The sequence below is a fragment of the Pleurodeles waltl genome, chromosome 7, assembly GCF_031143425.1.
Source record: "Pleurodeles waltl isolate 20211129_DDA chromosome 7, aPleWal1.hap1.20221129, whole genome shotgun sequence".
Taxonomy (NCBI): domain Eukaryota; kingdom Metazoa; phylum Chordata; class Amphibia; order Caudata; family Salamandridae; genus Pleurodeles; species Pleurodeles waltl.
The window spans coordinates 1,083,083,072-1,083,099,222 of NC_090446.1; the positions used below are offsets into that span (position 1 = coordinate 1,083,083,072).

The window sequence follows — 16,151 nt, forward strand, 5'->3', positions numbered from 1 at the left end:
CACCAAAATCCAAAGCTATCCCAGGGGTGGCATTAGCATGACGCAACAAGGAGATTATAAATGAATTTTTCCATTGTGTCATGGGATGAATTCTAAGTAAAATATCTTCCATCCTAATCATCTACAGGGAGACAATGTTTACCTATAGGAAATGTTATAAACTGTAAAGCATAAATGGATCACAGAATTCATATGATATATTTGTACTATTTTGTGAATTTAATTTAAGGAATCAATTTGATGAATAATTTGAAGTAAGTGTTGACAGCAGAACAAACATGTGCTCTCTTCCCAATAACTGTGCACTAGTATTGTGAAACACTGTGACAAGCTATGCTACTTTATTACACAATTAAAATTTGTAGAAAAATACATGTTAGTTTCAAAGAGATGAATATGCCTATCATCTCTTATGCCTATCATCTCTTTATCCAAAACCTGTACTCCATATACAAAACTGACTCTGTTAAGAACTGTGCTCTAATATGCTACCAATAATTGCACTTCAAAAAATATGGTACACCACAAGATGAAAGTTATTTTGTAAACACTTTATCATACATATTCTTTTGGTCCTCAATAAAACATTACATGGATAAGAATAAAGAGAAGAAGCCACACACCTACTCTTTTGAGATACATCAATTACTTTCACATTCAATATAGAAAGTCTAGGTTTAAATTTACCACCTGTACATTACAAGCAAAAACATAAAATCAACATGAAATTATGAACCATATATGTGGGACACTCACAAAATACCATTGCTGGTAGAAGGTTTAAAGACAAATCTGACTTAAATGAAATAACATGTATTTTGAAAAGACAACTAAATGTATAAGTAAGAGAAAATACACACTACTGAAAACTGACTACACTTTTGGTAGTCACTAAACAAATTAAAGTATAAATCAGCACTGGGGGAATTCAATTTTCTGGCAAACATGTTTACCTATTTATTTGTGACACATGCTTTCAAAAGTAACATCAACTAAAAGTAAACCTCCTAACTAGCAAATGCAGTAGTACTTTCTTCTTTGCCTTGTTTTATTTTCGGAGACTGATTTCCCTTGTCTGAAACCTTTCTATACTATATTCACACCAGGTGTTGTATTTTGAAGGAAACCTATAAAAATATTTCCCAAACATTCTAAAAATGTACTACCCAAATTCAGAGAAGTTCTTTAAAGTCTCATGACAACAATAGCTGCTTTTATTTCATGTGAAATTTACTTGTCACTTACACATGCACAACTCAGGTGCTGTACAGTCTTTTGTTAAACATATATTTTCAAGTGTATTGATTGTTCTTTGACTAATTGCATCAGATACTGGAAACCATATAATTGTGCCTTTTTAAAGCAATACTATAACACTGCTAATAAACATCTGAAATGTTGTCTTCTGAGTTTGACCTACAAATTAAGATTTGGAGTATTTGAAGAATTAAATGTTGTTGAGTTGCTCTCTAAAACTGTGTATGCAAGTTTTAAACAAAATTAACTTTTAGAAAAATGTAAAACATTTACACAGAGATAGTGCTTAACTGATTAATTCTGAAGCCTCTGTGTTCTACACATACATTTGGATTTGATTCACTTGCTGCATAATCCATCATCTACTTCAGAGTGTGAATTTAAAAAAAAAAAAATATCTGAAGTTACTAAAAACTCTGAAACGCATCCTGCTTCACAGTGCCAGGCCCTTTGCTCTGCACTGGCCGGTCAATTTCAGTAGCTGGTTGCAATATTTAAGTGTTAATTCAATACTAATTAGGTGAACGGTTTGCCAAGCAAGTGTTAAAGTGTATAAAAAAGGCAGAATAGTGGCATACTTCTGTCACAAAATGTGGAACATTATTTTGTATAATTTACCTTTTCCTGTCGCATAAATTAGTCAACCCCGCTGCATTCCTTGAAACATAATTCCAATAGCCATCTCAGGGGAGGATATGTGATCTAAGGGCTGGAGCTGCCAACATTTGAGCTGAGCATCAAAGTTTACATCCTGCTCTCAGCTCAACATGCTGTGATTCTGGGCAAATCAATGAAAATCCTCAAGCCTAAACAAATGTATAACATAAATTGGCTATTTTGTAAAGCAGTTTAATGTCCTTGGGCCAAGTAGCCAATATAAACTGCAAATATGTAATAAATAAATATAATGCACCCCAATAAAGAATTTGCCACGAAAAAATAACTGCCAGCACAACACAAAGATAGTTGCATTGAACTCTGTGTTTAGCTTAATGCAAATATCAAACAGGAAACAAATGTTGTCTCTCAATATTCCTCTGACCCGGTTTCTCAATAGTAAGCACCATATTTGTTATGCTATTAATGTACTAAAAGAAAGTTAAAACTTACAACTGCCAATTTAGTCTTTCTTTTGTATGCCCTAGCGTTTTGCCTGAGTCAGTCCCTTTCATTCAGTAATATTTATTTATAACTCTCTGCAAAGGTATATTAAAGTGCAATTTAATTTTATATATACTTTTAAATGTAGTCTGCTTCAAAATATGGGCACTGAACTGTGAAATCATACTTAACAACCATGGTATGAAATATGCACAAATCTAAGCCAATCTTCTAATGAATTGATGGAAAGAAGGAACAGTATGGACAATGAAGAATGGAGGATACACAAAACATATAAAGTGTTGGTATAAATGTACAGATGACCTGTTCCTGATTGGCCAGGGCAAGAGAGCAAAGGACTCCAATTCCTAACAAACCTTAATTCAAATCACCTACATTTAAACTTTATAAGAAAAATGAGCAAATACGGTATGGTCTTTCTGGAACTTGGAGGTCTATGTAAGTAACAATGTGATAAACACTAGAATGCACATAAAAGAAACTGCAGCTAATAGCATTTTAAATGAGAAAAGGTTCCATCCAGAAATCTTGAAGTGGAGCATTTCACATGGATACAAGCAAAGTAACAAATGTCACATTCATTTAATGTAAATTAGGTATGTATTTTAGTGAAACCCACTAAGCTAAAGGCCAGGGGATTCACTTAATCTAATTTTCTAGCTAGGACTCAAAATATATTTCTTAAGTGGCATCATACATTATTAACTTCAATTGCATTTCAATATAAATGTAAATAAAACAGCAGATTGAATGTTAATGCAAGGAATGATCTATATTTTAAAAATTAGCTACCGATTCAATAAGTTCCAGCTTCCACAAGGAAGAGTGGAACAGAGGCACCGAAAGGAAAGGAAACCCAAACAACAAGATTCCCCCACAACTAGCAGTAACGTACAGTAAATAATCCAAAACCATAAGGAAAATACTTACAAAAGATTGTAGTATCCTGTGGGCAGACAAGGTTGTAAATAAAACCAGTAACCAAGAGCTACCGATCCCATACAGAAGATGCAAATCACTAAAAGATATGTTGGTACACAAAGCCACTTGGGCTTTATAAAGAGGGTGAAAGTCCAAGGGGTCTGAAAAGTATGTAAATATGTAAATACAGCTCTACAGTGAAACAGGATAAAGTTCCCCATCAAAAAGGAATGATCTGTTTAAGCACCTGCAAAGCAGTCAATGTAATATATGTCTTCAAATGTCTGTGCAAGAAAAGGTGCATGTAGAATACTACATTTGAGGCCAAAACATGAAGACAAAAATTATCCGGTGACAAGAAACTTTACAAAAGAGCACAAAAGTAACATCACCCTTATGAAATTCTTTAGGATTGAACATATAACAATAATAAAGAGGAGGTGACAGAATGTGGACTGGAATTAATGTGCATAAGTACATTAGACATCAAAGAACCAGATGGCCTCAACATGGAAAAATAAATGACAATACATCTTTAAATAAACTGATTGAAAGTAATGACAGAAACAAAGCTACATTGTCTCCTACTGGTGATGAATAATATGTGTAAATGGTTAATGGACAATGAAAAAGCACACCGAACTAAGCAACGTCTGAAAAGCAGTGCTAGCAATATAAATGTAAAATTAAATAAAATGTAGTCCAAAAAATAATTAATATTGTAGAGTGGTTTTCGATTTGAGTACCAAAATCTTGTTATCGGTCATAGGCAAAACAGGGCTTGTCCACTTGGGATTTACAGAACCATATAAATAGACTAGACTACATGTTTTAAAGTATGGTTTCTCTGTTCAGTGAACACACAGTGAAGCAGACTAAACATCAAATATATAAAATAAAATGCAAGTAAAGTTCAGTATGCCAATGCAGAGAATAACATATTAACCAAACTGAATGAAATGGGTCATCCACTTAGTCAACACACAAGAACATACCAAACAAAGATTACAATAGCAGTTGTATGTTCTCATGTTCTAGCACCCACAAGTTGGTTAAGGAAATCCACCGCAGATCATTAACCTCATGGTACACATTTCCTTTCCAAATGATAGAGCAAGAGGCCATTCAGAAAAACAGAACATGTTACCTGTTTACTATTTGCATTAAAATAAGTGTACGTGGCCCTATGAAACAAGTTCTGGCACATCAAAGTATTTGTTTTATAGATACATGCAGCTTTTTTCCTTGTATACCAGCGTTCCACCACCATCTCACAAGGGCACAAAGTGGTTAAACAAGGAAGTAGTCAGTGCCACACATACAGATATATATCACTATCAGTGTTACTGTTGTTTTCTTTCTCAAGGATGCGCATCAGCCAGTCTTCATTTTTAGCACAACCTCTATAATAATAAAGACCTGCAGGGAATCTTGTTATGCTCAATTTTCAGATATAGCTCAAAAAGTTGTTTTATTGCTTTAGGTAGACTGTGCAAAAAACATTTATGTGTTCTCTTATGTATACAATTATCTTTCCATGTTCAATGAGAAAATGTAACTTGTAATACGATTCTTAAATACAATAATGAGTTAATTCAATTCAACAGAACTTTCAAATATGGAAACAAATATCAGAAATGACATAAGAAAGGCTCTAATGTAAAATGTTTGTAGCTGGAGCAGAGGACACCATGCGCGCATCATCTTCAATTTTTGTTTTCTGGAGTATTTACTGCATAATGTATACTCTCAAAAAAATCTACTTCCATTGGGGGTGAGTTTATAGCAGAAGAACAGTGTGACAGAAAGATCCAGAATCTGGACCAATGCAAAGAAGAGCAATGCAAATGCAGTGTTTAACAGCTTCTTGAAAGACACAGCCACATTTTATAAGGACAACATAAAATGGGAGGTGCTGAGATAAACACAGATACGTACATGCACAACAACATAAAATAAAAATATCAGTCAGTTTGTTTCTTCCTCAGGTAAAGTGCAGATGACAAAAACGTTGCTTTCGACGTAGAACGATCCAACTTCATACATATTGTCCATCTTTTCAAATGCCAGCAAACACATTCGTTTATAGTGCACCATGTCTAGCTTCATGTTTTGCCAGCACGTTCTTGCATCGACCAAGCTCCTTACGCAGATCGGCTACTTCCAGGCGTAGAGCAGAGTTTTCTTTTTCAAGGAATGATGCACGGATGGCAATCTGGTTCTCCTTTAGCCTACGGGCATCTCTTGATCGCTTTGCAGCCATGTTGTTCTTTTTACGCCTTGCCCAGTATTTTTCATCCTGCTCATTAATTAAACGATGAAAAAACATGGTGTTAGATTTTAGAAAAATAATAATGATGAAGATATACATTTGTATCTTTCCACTACAGCTGAATTCAATGATATAACAGCATATTACTTTCAATGACGTGTTTTGACTATATCTTCTTCACAAAGTGTAAATACATAAGCCCAGGAAAAATCTCTAAGAGGCCAGATGTAGGTAGCGTTTTGCATGACGCAAACTGCGAAAATCGCAGTTTGCTCCATGCAAAACGCGCATCGCGATGCACATTCCCATTTTGCGAGTCGGTACCGACTCGCAAAATGGGAATGCGACTCGCAAATAGGAAGGGGTGTTCCCTTCCTATTTGCGACTCGCACCGCGATGCAGAATTGCTTTGTGACCGCAAATGCGGTCGCAAAGCAATTCGCAGTTACCACCAGTGTCACACTGGTAGTAACCCATTCGCAAAAGGGAAGGGGTCCCCATGGGACCCCTTCCCCTTTGTGAATGTCGCCAGTAATGTTTTTTCAGAGCAGGCAGTGGTCCAATGGACCACTGCCTACTCTGAAAACCCGAAACCAAATGGTTTCGTAATTTTTTTGTATTGCAACTCGTTTTCCTTTAAGGAAAACAGGCTGCAATACAAAAAAAAAATGCTTTATTTAAAAAGCAGTCACAGACATGGAGGTCTGCTGTCTCCAGCAGGCCACCATCCCTGTGAGTGCAGGGAATCTCAATGGGGTCACAAAATGCAACCCACCTCATTAATATGAATGACGTGGGTCTTTGCCACCCCATTGAGATTCGCAGACGGTGTCTGAGACACCATTCTGCATCCAATTTTGCAAATCGGAAATTGCAAGTCGCACCGACTCGCAATTTCCGATTCGCAAAATCGGAGTTTACTACATCTGGCCCTAAGGCTCTATAGCAGTGAACATTAATTTGGAGCTCATAAGGATTGTGAAAACCATAGTCAAACCATAGTCATTATGGTTTACTGTGGATCAACCATTGATTACTGAGACTTGTCAATGAACATGAAAACCAAGGCTTATATTAATGAAATCTATCTATCTATCTATCTATCTATCTATCTATCTATCTATCTATCTATCTATCTATCTATCTATCTATCTATACATATATATACATATATATATATATATATATAGACCTATAGATATCTCTCTTTCTCTTTATATATATATATATATATATATATATATATATATATATATATATATATATGTGTGTGTGTCAGGATATATATATATATATATATATATATATATATATATATATATATATATATATATATGTGTCAGGATTTATGGATTACTGGTCAGGACTAGGCAGACATGGGGGTTTATTATTTCAAAACCATTCGAGCCACGTTCAATATAAATAATGAAAGGCTGGAGTTGTCAGAGTGTGTAAGTACCACTTGGTGAAAGCATCCACCTCTGTGAAGAATGCACTAGTCTATGGTGCCTGACAACAAACCTACATTTTCAAAGAATCCTTCAACTGTCATGTTGTTCGAAGATAGCAGAGGCCATTTGGAATAGGTATAGTTCTCTTGTTTTCAACAGCATTCTTGTTAGCCAATCATGCTACAATGTTGCTGGATTCTATCCAGACTTTGCTAACTGGATTTGTAACTTTAGAGAACTGCCACATACAGGAGATATTAGTGGAGTACAGTTTGGAATACAGAGCACCATTAGGAAATCAAGTTATGTTGGGAAAGTGCACTTTGAAATTCTTTTGGAACATTGACGTATTCAAGTTATAGCTTTAGAGAGTGTCATATAAACTCTGGGTGATTTCTTTTAGATGAATGAGAGCTATTCTTGGACCAAACTATTGCATACTCATGAAATGTATATATGATTATGAGCCAAAGAACTGGGGTTTAGCAAGTGATATTTATATATTGACCCTATAATATTGAGGGCTGTTAATTGTTTTTCAGTTTAATTTATCATAATCAGAAAGCGCATACTACTAAAGTAAAAGGTATTTACCTTTTTAATAGAGGATGGCAGTTATCAAACGTTATGTAGTTATTCAAACTATTTTATACAGAAGGTTTAGCTTTACATCAGAATACAGAGACCCAGCTTACTAGTCTCCCATGCAACACACAATCCAAATCTGATGTGTTATGCAGGTGGAAAAAAACAGAGTGCATAGCTAAAGTACCAATGTTGGACTGCTGCTGATTTCATCCTATGGCTTGCATTAAAAAAAAAGGCTGTCTTACTTGACACATGGGGCCAGATTTACTACGGACTTGTGAGGTACTTCCATCGGAAAAGGCGATGCAAGCCCTTAACTTGGTTTTACTAAGCAATGCAAAGCCACCTTGCGGCCGGGAGGCATTCCATGGGTGGAGTGTAGGCGCTCCCACACATCCACCAATGCATTTTGGTTCATCATCAGACATACAAAGAGTTGTAAACCTGGGAATGCATCAAAATGGTATACCTTCCAGACCCAGATGTAATAAGGCAAACTATCTTAATTTCTCCTTGTCATTTCCTTTTTCTGTATGTGATGCATTTCACATCACACATAGATAAAGGAATATGCCTTTAAGGACTGTTTTTTGTGTAGAAAGCTGTCCCTTCTTGCAAAAAAAACAATACTGCTCATAATGCAGGGACCCTTGTTCCATGATGCAAGGTTTCCTGAATTGGTTCTAGGCAGCACACGGTATGCCAACACAAGGAGGAAGCAGAAATGTGCCATATCTTTGTAGATATGGTGCATTTCGGATGTCTCCCTTTTACGTAGCACAGTAAGTTGCTTTGCTGTGAGGCATTGCATAAAATGTTAGTAAGTTTTCTCAACTGTTTTACAATACGGTGCAGAAGTTAATGTACATTTTCTAGAATAGGATTTGTTTTTGAGGCGTACACTTTCAGTAAAATGCCCTATGTATAGACAAGCTCAGAGATTTGCTGTCCATTGAATGTTTGTTGTGCACTGCAGCCCACACGCAATGTGTTGACTTTTTGGAGAAATTAACAGTTTCCCTTTATTTGTGCCAGTTACCAGTAAGCAGTAGTTGTTGATGCAAAGACCAATCTGAATATTTTAGTAAATTGGGCTATACAGTGAACCGTATGGGTGTTTGCACTTATCTGCACACTTTTCAAGCGCCCCTGTGATGCAAAATGATGCAAAGTCACCAAAGCTGTATCAGCACTGAGAAAAGGGCACATGTCTTTCAAGACACTTTCTGCTCTGGTTAGTAAATAGCATGTGTCAATTTGTATCCATTAGCCCCACTTTGCTTCACTTTGCACCAGCACAAAGCCTTAGTACATCTGGGCCAGAGAATTGGTTATAAAGAGTTAGTTTTATAGAATATCCTTTCTGGTATTAAGGTTAGATGCAGCACCTTAATGACAAGTTAAAATATTTAAAGTAATAGATGAGGGCTATGACCTGCAGCATCAGTGTACAGCTTAATGATGTGTAAGAATAGTGATATCCAGGGTTTCTGTTTTCTCTCTTATTTAATTCCCAGGGCATGGTAGGACTACAGCACATGGTCGGACTTGTGTTGTGACATGCCTAAAGGATCATTTGGGATGATGGGCTTCATTCTTTTAGTTGTGCTCCGGTGACAGTGTAATTTAATGCTGACTTGTGCAAAGTGAAAGTAAACTGTCTTCATCAATTCGTACTGTTGACAAATCGCAATCTGTGGTTTAAATGGCTATTACATATACCTGGTACTGTTATTTATTAATGCTGAAGGAAAATGGGCATAGCTTTGATCTGCATGAGGGATTATGGGTGTTCCATTGCCAATTAATCTATTTGGGAATGTGTTAATATTGTTCCAGATAGAAAATGGGGATTGGGATGTTATACATAGGGATGATGGGGGTTAAATGGCTATATCATATACCTGGTACTGTTATTTAGTAGATGTTGAAGGAAAGTGGGCATAGCTGTGATCCTACTGGAGGTATTATGGGGGTTACATGGCCATTGAATATATATAGAAATGTATTATGGCTGTTCAATGCAGGAAATAGGGATAGGGATTTTCTACATTGGGGATGATTGGTGTTAAATGGCTTTGACACATACCTACCACTGTATTTTCATGACTAATATAAGGACATGGTATTAGCTACTTTACTCACAAGGGATTATGGCCTTTAAACAGCTATTGAACATATTTTCCCCCATATTATAATGGTCCTGTTAGAAAAATGCTAAAATATAATGTTTAAGGGGGGCGGGCGGGGGTAAATATCTGCCACATAGCCCAAGCATGGTATTTTAAGAAGCCATCTTGTGACAATGGCCATAATGCATTCTGCATGGAGGGTGATGGGTGTTCAATGGCTGTTGCATACACCTGCCACTATAGTGTAGTGCTATGTTTTGAGGAAATAACCATAAATAGTCTTTTAACTGGCGTGATGAAGGTTAAATGGCTAGTGCATATATCCGGATATATTATTTCTGAAATGTTGAAGGTAAGTGGCCATAGCTGTGTTCTGAATGGGGGATTATGGGTTTTACATGACCACTGAATATATTTGGAAATGTATTAGGATTGTTCAAGGTGGGAAATAGGGATAGGGATTTTCTACATCGGGGATGATGGACTTTAAATGGCTCAGACATATACCTAGCACTGTAGGTTCACTATTACTGTAAGGAAATGGTAATAGCTACTTTATTTTCAAGGGGTCATGGGCTTTAAACAGCTGTTGAACATATGCTCCCCTATAGCCCTGTTAGAAAAATGGAAATTGTTCATATTTAAAGGGAGGATTATGGGGGGTTAAATGGCTGCTACCTACTCTGGGCATGGTATTTAAATAGCCCTCTTGGGATAATGGCCATAATGTATTCTACATGGAGGGTAATGGGTGGTGAAATGACTGTTGCATACACCTGCCACTGTAGAGTAGTGACGTGTGTTGAAGAAATGGGCATAAATATTTTTTTTAATGAAGATGATATGGGTTACATCGCTGGTATATAGTCCAGTACTGTGATTTAGTAAATGTTGAAGGTAAATAGGCATAGCTGTGTTCTGCATGGGGTATTATGGGTGCTACGTGGCTATTGAATATATTTGGAAATGTATTAGGACTATTCAAGGTAGCAAATATGGATAGGGATTTTCTACATCAGGATGATAGTCAGTAAACACCTTTCATATATAACTTCCACTGTATTTTCATGATACCTGTAAGGCAATGGTAATGACCATAATTAATTCCTCATGGGAAATGATGGATGTTAAAAGGCTGTTGTGTACACTTGCCACTGTAGTGTAGTGACATGCATTGAAGAAATGGGCATACATTTTTTTTTTAATGGGAATGATGACGTTAAATGGCTAGTACAGACACCCTGTACAGGTATTTAGTAAATGCTGAAGGTAAGTGGGCATAGCTGTCTTCCTCATGGGGGATTATGGGTGTTACATGGCCATTGAATATATTTAGAAATGTATTAGGATTGTTCAGGGTAGGAAATAGAGATAGGGATTTTCTACATCAGAATGATGGACATTAAATGAGTTTGACATATACCTTCCACTGCATTTTCATGATAAGTGTAACGAAATGGTAATAACTAATTTACTCACATGAGATTATGGGCTTTAAACAGCTGTTGAACACATTTTCTCCTATTATAAAATGATCCTGTTAAGAACATGGAAATAGATATTGTTTAAATTGTGATTATGGGGGGGGGTAAAAGGCTGCTATATATCTTGGACATTGTATTTTAATAGCCCTCTTGGAATAATGGCCATAATGATTTCTGCATGGGGGATGATGGGTTATAAATACTTGTTGCACCTGCCACTGTAGTGTAGTCATGTGTGTTTAAGAAATGGACATACATATTTTTTAAATGGTGAGGATGGTGGTTACATGACTGGTACATATACCTGCTATTTTTATTTAGTAAATGTTAAGGTAAATTAGCATAGTTGTGCTCTGTATGGGGGATTATGGGTGGTACATTCCCATTGAATATATTTGTGACTGTCTGGAGGGGGGTTAAAGGCTATTCCATATCCTGGGCCCAGTGGTTTGCGTATCTTTCTTGGGATAATAGCCATAATGATTTCTACATGGGGGATGACTGGTGTTAAATGGCTATAACACGTACCCTTCACTGTAGTGCAGTGATGTATGTTGAAGAAATGGACAAGCATTTTTCTTACGTGGGATAGTGGGGGTTAAATGGAAAGAACATATACCTCGTACTATTATTTAGTAAATGTTGAAGGTCAATGGGCATTGCTGTGTTCTGCCTGGGAGATTATATGGGTTACATGGCTGTTGAATATACTTGGAACTGTATTAGGATTCATTCAGTTAGGAAATTGGGATAGGGATTTTTTCCATTCTGGATCATGGGTGTTAAATGTCTTTTACATATACTTCCCATTGTATTTTAATGAATTCTGCAAGGAAATTACTTTTTTATTCACAAGGGATTATGGGCTTTAAAAAGACATTGAACACAGTTTCCCGTATATTATTATGGCCCTGTTTGGAAAATGAGAATAGATAGTGTTTACCTGGGGGATGTATATCCATTGCAACGAAGTAATCTTACTGTCAAGATTTTTTTGTCTGTCCACCAATTTTGAAAAGCAGCCAGACCTTAGGTTTAATCACAGTGGAGACTACTCTGTGCCTTCCATGATTAAACCCCTCCAACGCTCCAATGGAGTAAGGGCTGTAGGAGACAAACCGCTTATTCCGCCCACCTAATTTAACATTTAGCAAGTTTAGCATGGCGGTGTCATGTTCGATATTGGGATCAACCAGATAAATTGCTTCACTAACTAAGAATAACCATGCACCATCACCCACAGAATGGAAAAGGAGCTATCAATCTATCAATTATTTCCGTGTCCCAACCAGGAGAGGTTTCCCTTGTTGAGTCAATTAAGCCAAAGGCTCCACTCCTGATTGTGTTCTTCTGTCAATTCCTTTAAGTTTTAGCTTTGCAACCATACTCCCCCTGGAGCCCAAAGACTTTGGTTTCATGGAAGCTCCACTATGGGTCATGGGAATAACGCTGCAGACCACTAGTTGGCATAATTTATGGGTGGAACAACAATGGTGTATGATAGTTTTCAAACCTCTGACTTCTGTTCATGATTAATGAAAACATTCTTGGCAAATCCTTTACTTTGGTTCATCTTTCGCTGGTCCATGAATTTCACCTCTAGCTGCACAATACGAATGCCCCCGGCCGTCCCTCTTAATCATGGCCCCAGCTCCGAAAACCAACCAAATATAACTGGAGTACCGTTCTATTATTCCTAGCTGAAATATTCAGGCGACCGTCCTGTTTTGACTACTCTAATTTTTTTTTTAATGCTTCCAACCTTCCGGATACTCAGTAAAGTACCCCATCAAGAGAGTGCAGAGAGGCAGGGGCTAGCAGGGGTGGTATATCATCTCATTGAGGGCTGCCAGCTTGATCCCAAGATCCAAACACAAGCTTCTGAACTGCAGCAACTTTAATACTGTATATGCTATTGAAGCTGGAATTTCTGCTGCAGCTGGCACCAGACTTGCCTTCCAATGGATCATCATTAAAGGATTTAAAGTGTACTGGTTCCAATCACATGGCCACAAAAGAGTTTGGTATTGTTCTTAGAAATGGGGTCTTTGATTGGCAGTCAGGATACCCTCTGTCCAAGCAAGGACCCTCACTCTAGTCAGGGTAAAGGAGAATCACCCTCAGCTAACCCCCGCTCACTCCTTTGGTAGCTTGGCATGAACAGGCAGGCTTAACTTCAGAGTCTAGGTGTAAAGTATTTGCACCAACACATATGGTAACTCAGTAAAAACACTACAAAATGACACAACACAGGTTTAAAAAAATAGGAAATATTTATCAAAAGAAAACAAGACCAAAACAACAAAAACCCACCAGACACAAGTCAAGTTACGAATTAAAAATCAAAAAGAGTCTTAAATCCTTGAGAAAAAGAGTAATAACACCTTTAGCGTTCAGAAGTACCTGGGTAGCGTCAAAATAACACCGCACGAACGAGTGTGCATTGAAAAAGGGCATCGATGTGTCGATTTCACACCTGCAAGCGAGACCGTGCTTCGTTCCTCCTCCGGTCGGGTCGGGGTGCGTAATTTCTTCTCTCCGCAGGAGAGTGATACATCAATCTGGACAAGCACCTCGGGTCCGGGCAGGCTTTGCGTTGTTTTTCCGTGCCGAGTGAGGTTTGCGTCGAAACTCCTGCCGCACGGTATCTGCAAAACTGTGCTATGTGGGTTGCAACATTATCAGCCTCCATCAACGGGTGTTGCCTGTCATTTCTCCAGCCGCGTGTGTCGATCTTCCAGCCGTGATGCAGGTGGAGCGTAGATTTCAGCCGCAAAGCCGGCTGCGCATCGTTTCTCAGCTGTGTCTCAGAAGGTGCGTCAAGATTTTCCCTGCACGGCGGTCTGTAATTGGATTTTCAATCTTGGTCTGTCTGCTTCACCTGTCAAGGCCCCAGGAACTGAATAGGGCACCACTTGGCAGGGCAGGAGCCTCAGCTGAGAGTCCAGGTGGGCAGTGAAGGTCTTTGATAGCCCTGAGACTTCAACAACAGGAGGCAAGCTCAGGACAGCCCCTTGGAGATTTTTTCACAAGCAGGAATGCACAACAAAGTCCAGTCTTTATCCCCTTGCACAGGCAGAAGCAGCAACTGCAGGATAGCTCCACAAAGAACAGTCGCAGGCAGGGCAGCGCTTCTCCTCAGCTCTTCAGCTCTTTTCCAGGCAGAGGTTCCTCTTGATGTCCAGAAGTGATCTAATTTTTCAGGGGTTTGGGTGCTCTTCGTATACCCATTTTGGCCTTTGAAGTAGGCCTAATTCAAAGGAAAGTCTCTCTTGTTTGTGAGATCCTGCCTTGCCTAGGCCAGGCCTCAGACACACCAGGGGGTTGGAAACTGCATTGTGTGGGGGAAGGCACAGCCCTTTCAGATGTAAGTGACCACTCCTCCCCTCCCTCCTAGCACAGATGGCTCATCAGGATATGCAAGCAACACCCCAGCTCCCTTTATGTCACTGTCTAGAGAGAGGTGCAAACAGCCCAACTGTCAAACTAACCCAGACAGGGAATCCACAAACAGGCAGAGTCACAGAATTATTTAAGCAACAAAATGCCTACTTTCTAAAAGTGGCATTTTCAAACACCCGATTTCAAAACCAACTTCACTAAAAGATGTATTTTTAAATTGTGAGTTCAGAGACCCCAAACTCCATATGTCCATCTGCTCCCAAAGGGAATCTACACTTAAGTCACACTTAAAGGTAGCCGCCATGTCAACCTATGAGAGAGATAGGCCTCGCAACAGTGAAAAACTAATTTGGCAGGATTTCACTGTCAGGACATAAAAAAAATATTACTATATGTCGTACCTTAAACATACACTGCACCCTGCCCATGGGACTACCTAGAGCCTACCTTAGGGGTGTCTTACGTGTAGGGAAGGTTTAAGCCTGGCAAGTGGGTAAATTGGCAGTTTAAAACTGCACACACAGACACTGCAGTGGCAGGTCTGAGCCATGTTTACAGGGCTACTAATGTGAGTGGCACAACCAATGCTACAAGCCCACTAGTAGCATTTGATTTATAGGCCCTGGCCACCTCTAATGCACTGTAATTGGGAATTAACAGTAAATCAAATATGCCAATCATGGAAAAAACAATCAACAGTATAATTTACACAGAGAGCATATGCACTTTAGCACTAGTTAGCAGTGGTAAAGTGCCCAGAGTTCAAAAGCCAACAACCACAGTTCCGAAAAACTAGCAGGAAGGAGGCAAAAAGATTGGGGAAGGCCCTGCAAAAGGGAAAAAGTCCAACAATTGTATTTGTCGTCACTAACTCCCAGTGTTGGGAGTGGGTAATTTGCCTGCCTGCTGCCTTTTTTGGATGTGGTAGCTGTTTCTCAGGCTCCCTCTCTGGAATCGAAGCCTGATTCCCCGTTAATTGTGGTCACCATTGGAGGCACAGAAAGTACCTACAAACATTGATAGGGCATGCATTCAAATGTATGTTTACAATCCCAGGGATGTGTGGTTGGCCAAAGGTTATCTAGAGTCACCAAAGTGGCCAGGTGAGCCCAGAGTGGTCTTGGTCTGTTAAATGCCTGCAACCCAGGAGGTCAGCGTTCATCTGCATGTTTTAGCTCTAGAATTATCACAGTTATCTGAGTAACAGATGGAGCCATCAAAGGAGCAATAACTGATTGTTAGAAATGGGGTCTCTAGTTGGCACAGTTATGCATCCTGTCTAGGTAGGGACTATGACTCTACTCAGGGTAAGTCAGATACACACCCTAAATTAACCTGTGCTCATCCTCTGGTAGCTTTGCACGGAGCAGTCAGGCTCACCTTAAAAGGCAATACGTAAAGCATTTGTGCAACACTTAAACTATAGTAACACAGAGAAAACACCACAAAAAGACTCCATACCAGTTTAGAAAAAAAGAGAACATTTACCAGAGTAAAATAAGGCCAAGAGTACAAAAATCAC

General features: G+C 38.5%; 1 protein-coding gene across 2 annotated transcripts in view; it reads right to left on the reverse strand.

The window, feature by feature from the left end:
* Positions 1 to 536: 536 nt before the first annotated feature.
* HLF (HLF transcription factor, PAR bZIP family member) overlaps positions 537 to 16,151 on the reverse strand; it is a 304,941-nt gene continuing 289,326 nt past the window's right edge. The window contains exon 4 of one of the 2 annotated variants that reach the window (XM_069200025.1): positions 537 to 5,602. In XM_069200025.1, the coding sequence (XP_069056126.1) occupies positions 5,384 to 5,602 (219 nt within the window). In that variant the 3' untranslated portion in view covers positions 537 to 5,383. The remainder of the gene's footprint in view (positions 5,603 to 16,151) is intronic. The other variant, XM_069200026.1, reaches the window with a different exon arrangement.